At 34.8% G+C, this 11,392-nt stretch overlaps 2 protein-coding genes and 1 long non-coding RNA gene across 4 annotated transcripts; 2 read left to right on the top strand and 1 right to left on the bottom strand.

Annotated features, from left to right (window-relative positions):
• The first annotated feature begins 296 nt into the window (after positions 1-296).
• LOC112499308 (uncharacterized) lies at positions 297-2,609 on the top strand. Its single transcript, XR_003066940.2, has 3 exons — positions 297-1,556; positions 1,655-1,734; positions 2,212-2,609. It is a non-coding gene; the product is annotated as an uncharacterized LOC112499308 (long non-coding RNA).
• A 271-nt stretch (positions 2,610-2,880) lies between these two features.
• Positions 2,881-5,075, bottom strand: LOC102612009 (40S ribosomal protein S4-3). 2 transcript variants are annotated; one of them, XM_025102205.2, is made up of 5 exons: positions 4,909-5,075; positions 4,484-4,561; positions 4,214-4,394; positions 3,875-3,972; positions 2,881-3,561 (listed from the first exon to the last, which is right to left on the bottom strand). In XM_025102205.2, exons 1-5 carry the CDS (start codon positions 4,909-4,911, stop codon positions 3,103-3,105), a joined length of 819 nt encoding a protein of 272 aa, XP_024957973.1. In that variant the 5' UTR covers positions 4,912-5,075; the 3' UTR covers positions 2,881-3,102. The 2 variants fall into 2 exon arrangements, with proteins under 2 accessions (XP_024957973.1, XP_006488578.1); XM_006488515.3 differs by having other exon boundaries at positions 2,881-3,540; positions 4,909-5,074.
• A 1,757-nt stretch (positions 5,076-6,832) lies between these two features.
• Positions 6,833-9,814, top strand: LOC102611720 (mitochondrial import inner membrane translocase subunit TIM22-4). The gene is made up of 4 exons (XM_006488514.4): positions 6,833-7,207; positions 7,551-7,741; positions 7,818-7,890; positions 9,435-9,814. The coding sequence occupies exons 1-4, from the start codon at positions 7,042-7,044 to the stop codon at positions 9,518-9,520; spliced, it is 516 nt and encodes a 171-aa protein (XP_006488577.2). The 5' UTR covers positions 6,833-7,041; the 3' UTR covers positions 9,521-9,814.
• The last annotated feature ends 1,578 nt before the right edge of the window (positions 9,815-11,392 follow it).

Genomic DNA, 11,392 nt, shown 5'->3' with positions numbered 1-11,392 from the left:
CGATAGTTTTCAAATTCAAATTCTAAAAAGATAGATATGAGGCTAAAAAATTAATTCATGAAATTGTTCATCCTTCTATTTTTTTTTAAAATCTGATAAAATTGTATTAAAGCTGGATAATCAACATAAACGGATATATAATCACGTCACGCGCTCATCATCATTAATCCATCACAACCATCCACGTGTCACTCCATCAACGGCCGTATATTCCCCTTGACACCCGGATTGGCGGATATTACCCTTTACAAGTTGCCACCTTCTTCGCTTTCACTTCCATTTCCCATTCTCTAACTCCGTCGAACTATTTGGTTTTTTAATTAAAAAATAAATTAAACAAACCAATCTTTAAAACAAAACGGTGCTACGCCAGTCTTATTCTTCAATCCCATTGAGTGAAAGACTCTGTTTCTCTCATCCTTGTTCTCATTGCAAGAATGCAAATGGTTTCTTATCATTTGTTAGATGTCTCAAGAGAAATGCAAGTGATGTGTTGTGGTTTTGTGTTCAAAGGAGGCAAGTAATGGATCCTCATTGGTCGTTTCCTTTTCTTTTTTTTTTGCCTTTTGAGGAAGTAAAGAAGGAGCTTCTTCATGTTCCCAGTGTCCTCATGAATCACTTGCTTGCCACAAGTACAATGACCAGTGTTATGAGGCTGCCATCAATGAACAGATCAAGCTCGTTTCACATTTTGTTTTTCATAATTGCAATATATATAAGATTATTGTTGAGTGGCTGAGTTATTCATTATTATATACCAATCATTACTCAAGATGAAAATGAAACTGCACATTGAGTTGCTTTGTGATGGATATTTTCATTTCTTTTTTCTGTTTGATGAAGCCCATTTTAGATTGCAATGTGTATATTGGATTCCCCTTCTTTCTCTACTTCTTTGGTTTGATTTATCATGCCATTGGTTGTGGTTATGTATCATTCTTGAAAAAAGTTTCATATAGTTCCTTTGAGATGTCATCCATCCCTCTGTAAATTGTTTTCCTATTAAGTTTCATACATTCACAGTAAGTTATTGAAAAGCGCCCATTTTGAGCTTTATGCTTGCTCTTTTTTTGTTGGATGTATTTTTTATTCCATGTTTTGATATGTTTTGCCCTTTAAAATTGTTTAATTTAGGATTGTTTAACTCACTTCTGCATGTGCAACGTCTTTCCCAAGTCTTTAAGATCCATTTTGGTCCCCAGGAATGTTCACTTTCTCTTCAATATGATATATTTGCTTCTGTTCGTTTCACTTATTAAACAAAATTCTTATATTTATTGGCCAGAACTATATTTTTCTGCAGTAATTCTGCCCATGCTCCTTACTAAATGTCTGTTCTCAGGATCCGTTTGGAATATAATGTTTCCTACATCTAATCATGCCATGTATGCCTACTTTGTCAGAGAAAATGTTGCTCTCTTGCAAACTTAATATCTCTCTAATAATGTTTGTCAATCAAATTGTACACAGTAATTCATTGGTCAATTACTTATAGATTTTTCAAGGATTCCAGAGAAGAAGAAAGTCAACATGCTGAGAAATTCATGGAGTATGAGGTAATGCCTACTTTACTGCATGACATCATGTTTCCAATTTGCTGTGTAGTCTGGATTTTGATGTCTAACACGTTTCTGTTCCTTTTTGAATGACATAGAATAAACGAAGGGGAAATGTTAAGCTCCAGTCAATGTTGATGCCCTTGTCAGAATTTGATCATCTTCAATAGGGTTAATGGTAAGTTTTGCTGCTTTCTAGCTAGTAGGTTTGGACGACATATCCTCAGTTGTTTCCATTTATTTATATCTTCACCTGTGGTTTCCGTATAGGAGTTTGGTGGTTATATAACTGTCTTTTGCATGATGCTTTTTACTTACTGTTTCAGTGGAGATGCTCTACTGTATATGACTTAGGTGACCATGTCACTAAATTCTTGCATACTTCTAATTCATTTATGCATAACCCTTGTGGTTAACTGGTTATCGGCCGTCCTGTATCAAAATGTGGATAAAGCAGGATTCTGTCAAACCTGATAGGTTTTTATGTCTTTAAAAATTTGTTTCTTTGGAGGACCAAATAAGTCAATTTGGCTGGTCACAGTCTCCACCAATAAGTTTTGCAATTTTTGTTTTACTTCTTGCATTATGAGACATTCATATAAGATCAATCCTTTAACTGCTTCCATAATGCTAATATTTGTGATATTTGACTCAGCAATGGAACTTATGCTGTCTCTTGAAAAGCTTAATAATGAGAAGCTCACAAGTTTACACTTAGTAATTACCGTGCCCTCCACTCCTTGTTTCAGCCTCCTTTTCCTTTTGGTGGGAGGGTAATTATTTTGTTTGAGCCTTCACCTCAGTTGTGTGTTCTTATTGAACTCTTTAGTTAATAAGTGTTCTCCTTGATCTGGAACGCTTGAAGCTATAAATAAATCATTGCAATAGATCTATTCCACTACCATTAGAAAGACTACTTTATAGTAGTAAAAAGAGTGGGGATGTATTTGTAAATGAAGCTCAAATTTATTATGTGTATTTCCATTGGAGGCATTTTTTATGATGTATGTGTAAATGAAGCGCAAATATATTATGTGTACTTCCATTGTAGGCATCTTTTATTGATACCACAAGCGCAAAAGTCAGTCTTTTCTCTACTTTCATTAAGATTGCGTAGGGATAGATCACTGCAATTTGATCTTTATTGTGGGTACTGCTGCTGCATTACACCTGCAGCCGCTATTTGGATTTTAATGAAATATTATCTTTTCTTTTTTTAAATTAAAAAAAAAATCACTAGTTTATAAAATAATCCAACAATAAAATTATCAGCAATGACTTCGACCTAAGGACACACCGGCAGAAGAAGAGAAATGTCAGTCACTTTGGGCCAAAAATTCATTGCCAATAATATTGCCGCTGATAAAATAAAAGAGTCACCTGTTTCATCACAAAACTAAAATTGAAACCAGTATTAAAACTCAAAACTTTATGATAACTAGTATCACCAACAAGAAAATCAAACAAGCAATCACAAAAGTGTCAAACTGCAAAACTTTCATCTAGTAAACTTTCTAAAACCATATCGCAAAGACCATGAAGTTTATCATTGGGCGGCTGCTGAAGTCGCCAGGGCTTGTCTCTTCCTAGCCTCCTCAATGATGGATAGTTTAATACCCTTGCCCTTGGGAAGAGAAACCCATGGCTTTGTACCCTTGCCAATGGTGAACACATTTCCAAGACGAGTTGCAAACTCATGACCAAGAGCATCCTGGATGTGGATAGTTTCAAAGCTACCCTTATGCTTTTCTCTGTTCTTAATGATTCCAACACGTCCTCTGTTTCTCCCTCCAGTCACCATCACAACATTTCCAACATCAAACTTGATGAACTCGGTGATCTTGTTAGTCTCCAGGTCCAGCTTGATGGTATCATTGGCCTTGATGAGTGGGTCTGGGTAGCGAATAGTCCTCCCATCATAAGTGTTGATGTAAGGGATTCCCTTCTGCCCAAATTGCACTGATCGAACCTTGCAGAGCTTGAACTGAAAGAGAAGTATAAGTGCCTAAGACAAACAATTGTTAACTAACCAAAAGCATGCCACAGTTTACAAGTATTAATAGAGTTTGACGAGATAATAATTGAACAATGATAAGAATAATGGACGCGTAAGAATTCCTCAGTCAAAGTTCACGGGTAACACCACCAAAGTTAGTTAATAAAGGCAACTTACGCGAGGAGATTGTTCTTTAATATAACAATTTAAAACAATAATGCATTCTCCTAATATCTAAGTTCAAGAGAAATAAAGGTGCCCACAATTACTTCTCATTAAAGTAAGGAGAAACAATCAGGTAATCTGAGCTGTCAGTACAAACCTTAGCCTCCTCATCCCTGATTGAATGAAGGCGGAACCGGCCCTTGGTGTCGTAAAGGAGACGGAAGTTCTCATTCGTCTTTGGAATTGACACAACATCTGATAGTCAAAAGGACAAGTGAAAAATCTTAAAAAACTTCTTAAAGAAAGAGTAAATCAAGGAGGCTTAAATTTGGAATATGATATCAGAAATGGAGGAATCATCATGAACACAAGTATGATTTTGAGCCCGCATCTACAAAAAAGCAATGATTCTACTATTACATTCCATTTTCCTCACAAATAAGGCATGGATAATTTATAAAAGGCAATAATAGTATATGGGCTGAGGACTGCATACCCATGAACCCAGCAGGGTAAGTCTTATCTGTGCGAACCTTAGCATCAACCAACACATGTCGTTGCATCAAAATTGCAATGACTTCTCGGTATGTAAGAGCATACTTCAAGCGGTTGCGTAAGATAAGAATTAAGGGCAAACACTCCCTTGATTTGTGTGGCCCAGATGAAGGCTTGGGAGCCTAAGCATGCAAAATACAATAAGATCAAGAATCAAGAATACATGAGTGAAATAAGCAACACCAATGCCAACACATATATCATCACTTACAAATGCTCCACCAAGTTTGTCAAGCATCCAGTGCTTTGGGGCATTAAGCCTCTTCAAATGTTTCTTCAAACCTCTCGCCTGTATTACATAACAATAACTAATTTAGCTGAAAATATTTTCTTTTCCACTTTCCGCCAACACTGTCTGAGGCAGACCCATAATCAACAAAAAATTCCAACTTTAATATCATATCACTGCTACTGTCATAAACCCAGATCTTAATAACCCAAAAAAACAAAATATTTAACTGTTTAGTGAAAAACCAAAAAATAAAATAAAATAAAAAGAAACGACTTTGTCGACCGTATCCTACTGATGAAACCAAAAAGATCAGTTCTGGCACTAATTCCCCACCCCCCACACCCCAACAAAAAGGCATCAAACAAAATATGATCTAGTGATAGAAGAAGGGGTTTTAAATGAACCATTTTTGTGTTCGTGAGCCTGAGCTTGGATTCGCCAACGGCGTGTCACAGTCCTGCAAAACAAAAACGAAGTGAAAAATGCACTCACAAGCGCTGCTAGCTCCACTCCCGCAAAACCCTAACATTGGCATTTAGATAGATATAGGACACGGAAGTTTGAGCTTGATGCCCTACTTTTCATTAAATTACAAATCTGCCATTTTCTTGCTACGACGTCGTCTTCTATCATATTTTGTTAATAACAGATGGGTCCGCCACATACTTTGAAATTCTTTGATACAAGTCTCTCCCCAGTATACATGGCAAAAAGACCCAGTAAGAATTTTGAACCGATTTAAGTTTCAAGCCCTACCTTCCCCATCCCGACCTTGAAACTTAAAAAAAATTATGTTTATGTTTATTTTATTATTTATATAATTATATTGTTGAGACCTTGAGTAATTTTTATGTTTATGATACTTTAAAAAAGTTTTAAAACTTTTAAATTTTAATATAAATAGGGAGTTTTTTTTTATAACTTAAATTACTTAATATCATAAAAAAATCTTTAAAAAAATTAACCTAACCTTTTTTCGGGTTGGACCTTTTATTTTAGTGATTGAGTCAGGTTCAAGCTCAATCAAGTCCAATCCAACTCGATCCATTGCTATCCCTAGTCCTAGGTCGTTATATTCTTCTATTAATTGCTATTATTATAATTGTGCTTTTACAATTATAACTGCATGAATTTTTTTTTGGGAAAAAAATTACATTTTGTGCCTAATTTAAAATTTTTTTCAGATATACTTTGATATAATTCATCTAAAGATCATCTTGAAAATTTGCTCCAAGAATAAATTATAGAGATATTTTTAATTGGCCATCCTTAAGAGCAATGAAATAAAAAAATGTTACTCCCAAAATATATATGGTGACAATGACTAAGTTAAGCTAAGGAATAATTTTAAAAAATTTATTCTTTGCAATAACTAATCAATAAAAGATTAAAGAAGAAATATTAAGCAACTTCTGTCCATTTTATTCTAAATCCAAAAACCGCAAAATCCTTGTTTTGCCAGTTAACTCTTAATGACGGGTTAACAAAATAAAGTACGATAGTACATAAATCAAATGAGGATATTATCATTTTCCCACCAAAGATATTCTGACACATCATGTTAGTATCACAGTTTGGTAAAATCATCAGTTTACCACCAAACGTTTAAACTGTTAGTATTTTTCCACCATTCCGTTAAAACTCAGTTAATATGTAATAGAAAATTCATAAAGGTCAATTTTACCCCTGGAACGTAAAAAACGATTTTGCCCTTTAAGAAGGAAGAACAACAAATGATGATTAATTATAAAATTCATAAAATGTTAATTATATGGTCTTTTAAAAGGTCAATTTTACAAAATTCATAAAGGGTAATTTTTACCCTTTAAGAAGGAAGAACAACAAATGATGATTTAATTACAAAATTCATAAAAGGTTAATTACATTATCTTTTAAAAGGTCAATTTTATAAAATTCATAAAGGGTAATTTTTGCCCTTTAAGAAGGAAGAACAACAAATGATGTTTTAATTACAAAATTCATAAAAGGTTAATTACATGGTCATTTACGCTCCAGGGGTAAATTTGACATTTTATAAATTTTTCGTTACATATTAACTGAGTTTTAACAGAATGGTGAAAAAATACTAACAGTTTAAACGTTTGATGGTAGACTGATGGTTTTACCAAACCGTAGTACTGACATGATGTGTTAGAATACCTTTGGTGGTCAAGTGATAATATCCGAATCAAATAAAATCATAGGTATGCGTGAAAATGTGACAAGGTATATCGTTATTTATAATAGTATAAAATCACAGGGGACCCGCTGTTATTATTTCTTATCAAATTACATTTCATTGGAGTTTAACATAAATGAGTTATAAACTACACAATCGGTGACTCACCCGCTCAACTCAAACAATCGTTGCCTTCACCGAACGACTTCAATGGCGGCTAAGTCTCAAAACCCCCAAAACCCTTTTGCTTGATACCCACGTATATTCTTTTGGGAACTTATATGGCCGCTATTATTACTTAAAAATCTCACCTTTCATATCTTTATCACTTTTGTCCATTTTCTAATCTTTTATTAACATGGCTTCTTCAAATCCTGAGACTGAATCTAACAATGGCTCTTCGATTGCAAAAGAGCCAGAAAAGCCGCAAATTGAGGCTTTTAGAATGCCCACAATGGAGGAGATGCGCGCCCAAGAAGTTTGGAACAACTGTGCTGTTCGCAGTGTTGCCAGCGGAGTCATGGGTGAGAAAGATCAATAGATATTAATCACGTTCAGTAGATTTGTAATGATTTGTTTCTTTGATTTTGGTTTCAGTTGCTGTTTGATATTAGTTCATCTTAATTTTGTTTTCAACTTATATCCTGAGGGTATTCACAATTTATGCTGGAAAAGATTACAACTTTAAATAAGTTATTTTCTATGTATTTACACGAAATGGTTTCTTTGAAGCTTCAAATTTTCTATTTTTATTTCTTCGGGAGTCTATGCTGCATTGCTGCTGCAGGGTTTTGGCTTTTAAGCGTTTGGAGTGCAATCAATTGATGAGTTTATTTCATTGTTGGTTGTGTTGTCGTTTGTTTGTAGGTGGGGGGCTCGGGCTTATGATGGGTATGTTTCTTGGTGCATTGGATAATCCTATAATGCAAGAGGAAATGACTGGCAGACAGCAATTTATGTATACTATGAGGCAGATGGGGCAAAGGAGCTGGAGTTCAGCCAAAGCATTTGCAGTTATGGGCTTGATCTTCTCAGCTGCTGAGTGTGTTGTTGAGAAGGTAATTGGAGATTCATATATTATCACAAGTTAAATGACTTTGCTATAGGAACTTATGTTGTGTAACTCTTGTTAAGGCACGGGCAAAACATGATACCACCAATACAGTTGTAGCTGGGTGTGTAACTGGAGGTACAATATCGGCAAAAGGTAATAATTCCATTGCTTTCATCTCATATCCAATATATGAAGTGCATATGGGCTTGCAAAAAATGTTTAGAATACAACTTCATCTTATCAAGAGTACACAATAAGTGTTCATTGCACATGAAGTTTGATGCAGTTGTATAGAGTGGCTATTTCGTTTATGATCAATTTCTTCATTCAAGAATTTGGTTGTGGGTTGGATATGCTAATGGTTTATTCATTTCTATGAATGCCCATTCTTAATATTTGTGTTTATTTATCTAGATATATGATAAATCTGCTTTTCCTTCTCATAGTCTTATTAACAACTGCTTTGTTATATCCTTGTGAGTAATTGAAATTGGAAGACATTGTTTTTCAGTGGGTTGGTGCAATTTTTGTATACTCAAGCCATGTAGTTGTGTTATAGGAACTTCTACCCTGGGCACAAAAGTATACATATCTATCAACTGAAATGGAGAATGCAAATTTCTAAATTCTAACTGTATGGCTAGTTGTTAGTAACTTATAATGACTACGAGAGCTTGCTAGTTTTTACATTAGGCGTGATTCCTCTTCTGATGTTTGGTCTAATTTAGTGAAACCCTTGGCATCTTAGTGGCTGGTGTTCCATTGTTTAGCATTTTACTGTCTTTGTGGCCATGATAATCAACCTACAGGAGCACAATAGACAATTAGGCTTAGTTAGTAAGGAGATCTAATTTTACGTACAAACCATAGATAAGATCCTTGTGGTCATGACTTCATTGCTCGGTACTTATTAGTCAAACCGGGTTACTTACCTGAAATTTTTATATTTGATGGCTGGTGTTGATCAAACTGTATTCAGGAGATGAGAACTGTAAAAAGGAGTATAATGTTTCTTTCATGGGGCAAGACGAAGCATGAAATATTAGATTCAACTATTTTTATTTTTTTTTTCCTTAACGATTTCATAGCAATAGTCGGAAAAAGTGTAACGTGATAAGCTACGACTTGGTTATTCTGCTTTTGGTTATTGGTTTCCTGTCACAGTTTACTAAATTTTGATGTTTTTGGACACGTCTCGGAAAAGCAAATGATGGATGTGGTCTCTTGAATGTCATCCAACTTTTCCGACAGAATGCTCACTGATTCTTTACTATAACTCTTGCATATATCGTTGCTGCATTCCTGGTGATTCAGGTTTTGTGACTGTGACTGGTGTTCATGTGAAATGATATGATTAAAAAAATGAGTTCTTATGCCATACTTTGTAGATATACTCTTGCTAGCTTGGTAGACTATGGAATGATTATCATTGTTCTCCCAAATGGCAGATAACTATATAATGTACATTATGACAACATACACATTCATATTTCTGGTCTTACATATCTATTCACTATCCCACTTTTTATGTGGAAAAATTAAATCAAATGCTTATAAGGGTAGTTTTAATGTTTACAGATGCCAACAATGAAATCATCATGCTCCTTGGCTTTTGTTATTCTTCATAATTGTCATCATGCTGTTATTCTTCATAATTATCATCGTGCTCCTTAGCGTATCCCTTCTTATGTTTGTAGGCGGCCCAAAAGCAGCTTGTGCTGGTTGTGCTGGCTTCGCAGCATTCTCAGTACTGATAGAGAAGTTCTTGGACAGACATACTTGATTGGCAATGAATCCTTCTCCAGTTTTGAAGAAGATCAATTTTTTCGGAAGACTTTAATAATATTAGTGAGATTTTTAGAATTTTCTCTTTTCTTTTTCCCTTCTTCCAACCGCCCCTGATAATGAAGGGGTGCATTATATTGAACACAGCTCCATTACTGTTGTACCATTTTAATTTTTTGTCACCATACTGTCATTAGTGGAAATATATTCTCCATAGATTCAATCAGTGATGTCTATGACCTCATCCCATTTTAAATGGGTTTTATAAAATTTAAGTTCACTAGCACGGCAATTCATTAGTTTCTCTTTACGGCATTAATTTTAACTTCACTGTATTTTGATATAGATCAGGTAGTTGTCGAATAAATTAATATGAGTTCCATACGCTAAGATTTTCCATTTGGTGATTGTTGGCTAAGGTTGTAAACTTTCAGCCAAAGGGGTAGCTATTTCACCATACATACGCTCACAGCTGTGAATATTGGTCAACGCTCTAGAGCAATTCAATCCAACTAAATAGAACAGGGACAGCAATTCAATCCAACTTGATACGTTCATCACGGCAGCAAATTTGAATCAGCAAAAAACCGAAAGCTTTATTGTAATTCGATAAGCAATTACAAAATCTGTTTGCAAGATGTCAACAATGAATTCCGATTACATTTCAGAAATGATTGATTGATGGTGGTCAAAACTACCCGACCACCAGCTAATTATGAAGAGTGATGCAGCTCAGCTCACTTTTGAGCCGCCTCATTATCCAGGGTTGGAGCAGAATAAAATACCACGTTGACACACTACAAATAATACAGCCAATGAAGCTAAGCCACTCTTCCTTAACTACTAAAGTGATGATCATATCCATTTCTTTTTAAAGCTAATAGCTTACACAATTTCATCACCGATAGATGTGGCCTACTAAAGCTAATTCATCTTTTTCCCATAACTTCTCTCTCCTCTCATTCTTTCCTCTCCCCTCTTCTTTTTTTTTATATTTCTTCGAACAAAACGTACCATTAATTCTTATACACATTCAACTATAATTAGTGTCACATCAATTGATTTAACATTTTCAGTTTACTGTGTATATTTTAAATAGTGTGAGAAAATAACTCTCTCTGAGCATTGAAAGACTAAAAAGTATAACAGCAGAGAATTTATTATCTACAATGAAAGGGAATACACCAAGTTTCATTGTAACAGTGAGAGGACTAACTTTAATGAATCTATTCAGAAAATTTTTCTAAGTGCAACTAACCTTCTTTGCAGATGATATATATGAAGAGTTTGCATAACGGTTAAAAGATATAGTGATTTTCAAAATATCATTTAGCACTTACTTATGTAAGGACTGTGTGGCTAGATAAGTATAAGAAAAAAAATTTGTTTTTGCATAGACAAACTCAATTATGTATTTTTGAAACATGACATCAAATAATTCATTGGACCAGGATCCGGTGCTGATCTGAGCAAGTCCTGAACACCGGATCAATGGCCAGCAATTACTTGGGGCCCACATAAGGCAATTGTTGGCCATTGATCCGGTGCTCAGGACTTGCTTAGATCAGCACCGGATCCGCTTCCGTAATTCATTAACAGCGGAAGCAACTGATTACAAGGAAGACATTATGACTTCTGGGCATGCATTATTCAATCCAGACCATCGATTCGGCAGTGCTAAACAATGTGCCGCTACATTGCGCGTTCCATGATATATATTGAACTTCATGCAACCTTCCATCATTATCCAGTTAATTTCCCCCGTAGATGAGAGTTATGATAATATTATTGGTCAGTATAAGGGTGTGTTTGGTAGTTAAACATGATATGATTGAATTGAAAACCCCGTAAATGAGAGTTATGATAATAT

The sequence above is a fragment of the Citrus sinensis genome, chromosome 8 (assembly GCF_022201045.2).
Source record: "Citrus sinensis cultivar Valencia sweet orange chromosome 8, DVS_A1.0, whole genome shotgun sequence".
Classification (NCBI taxonomy): Eukaryota; Viridiplantae; Streptophyta; class Magnoliopsida; order Sapindales; family Rutaceae; genus Citrus; species Citrus sinensis.
The sequence above is the reverse complement of the archived record's forward strand: the minus strand, read 5'-3'. Positions and strand labels throughout refer to the sequence as shown.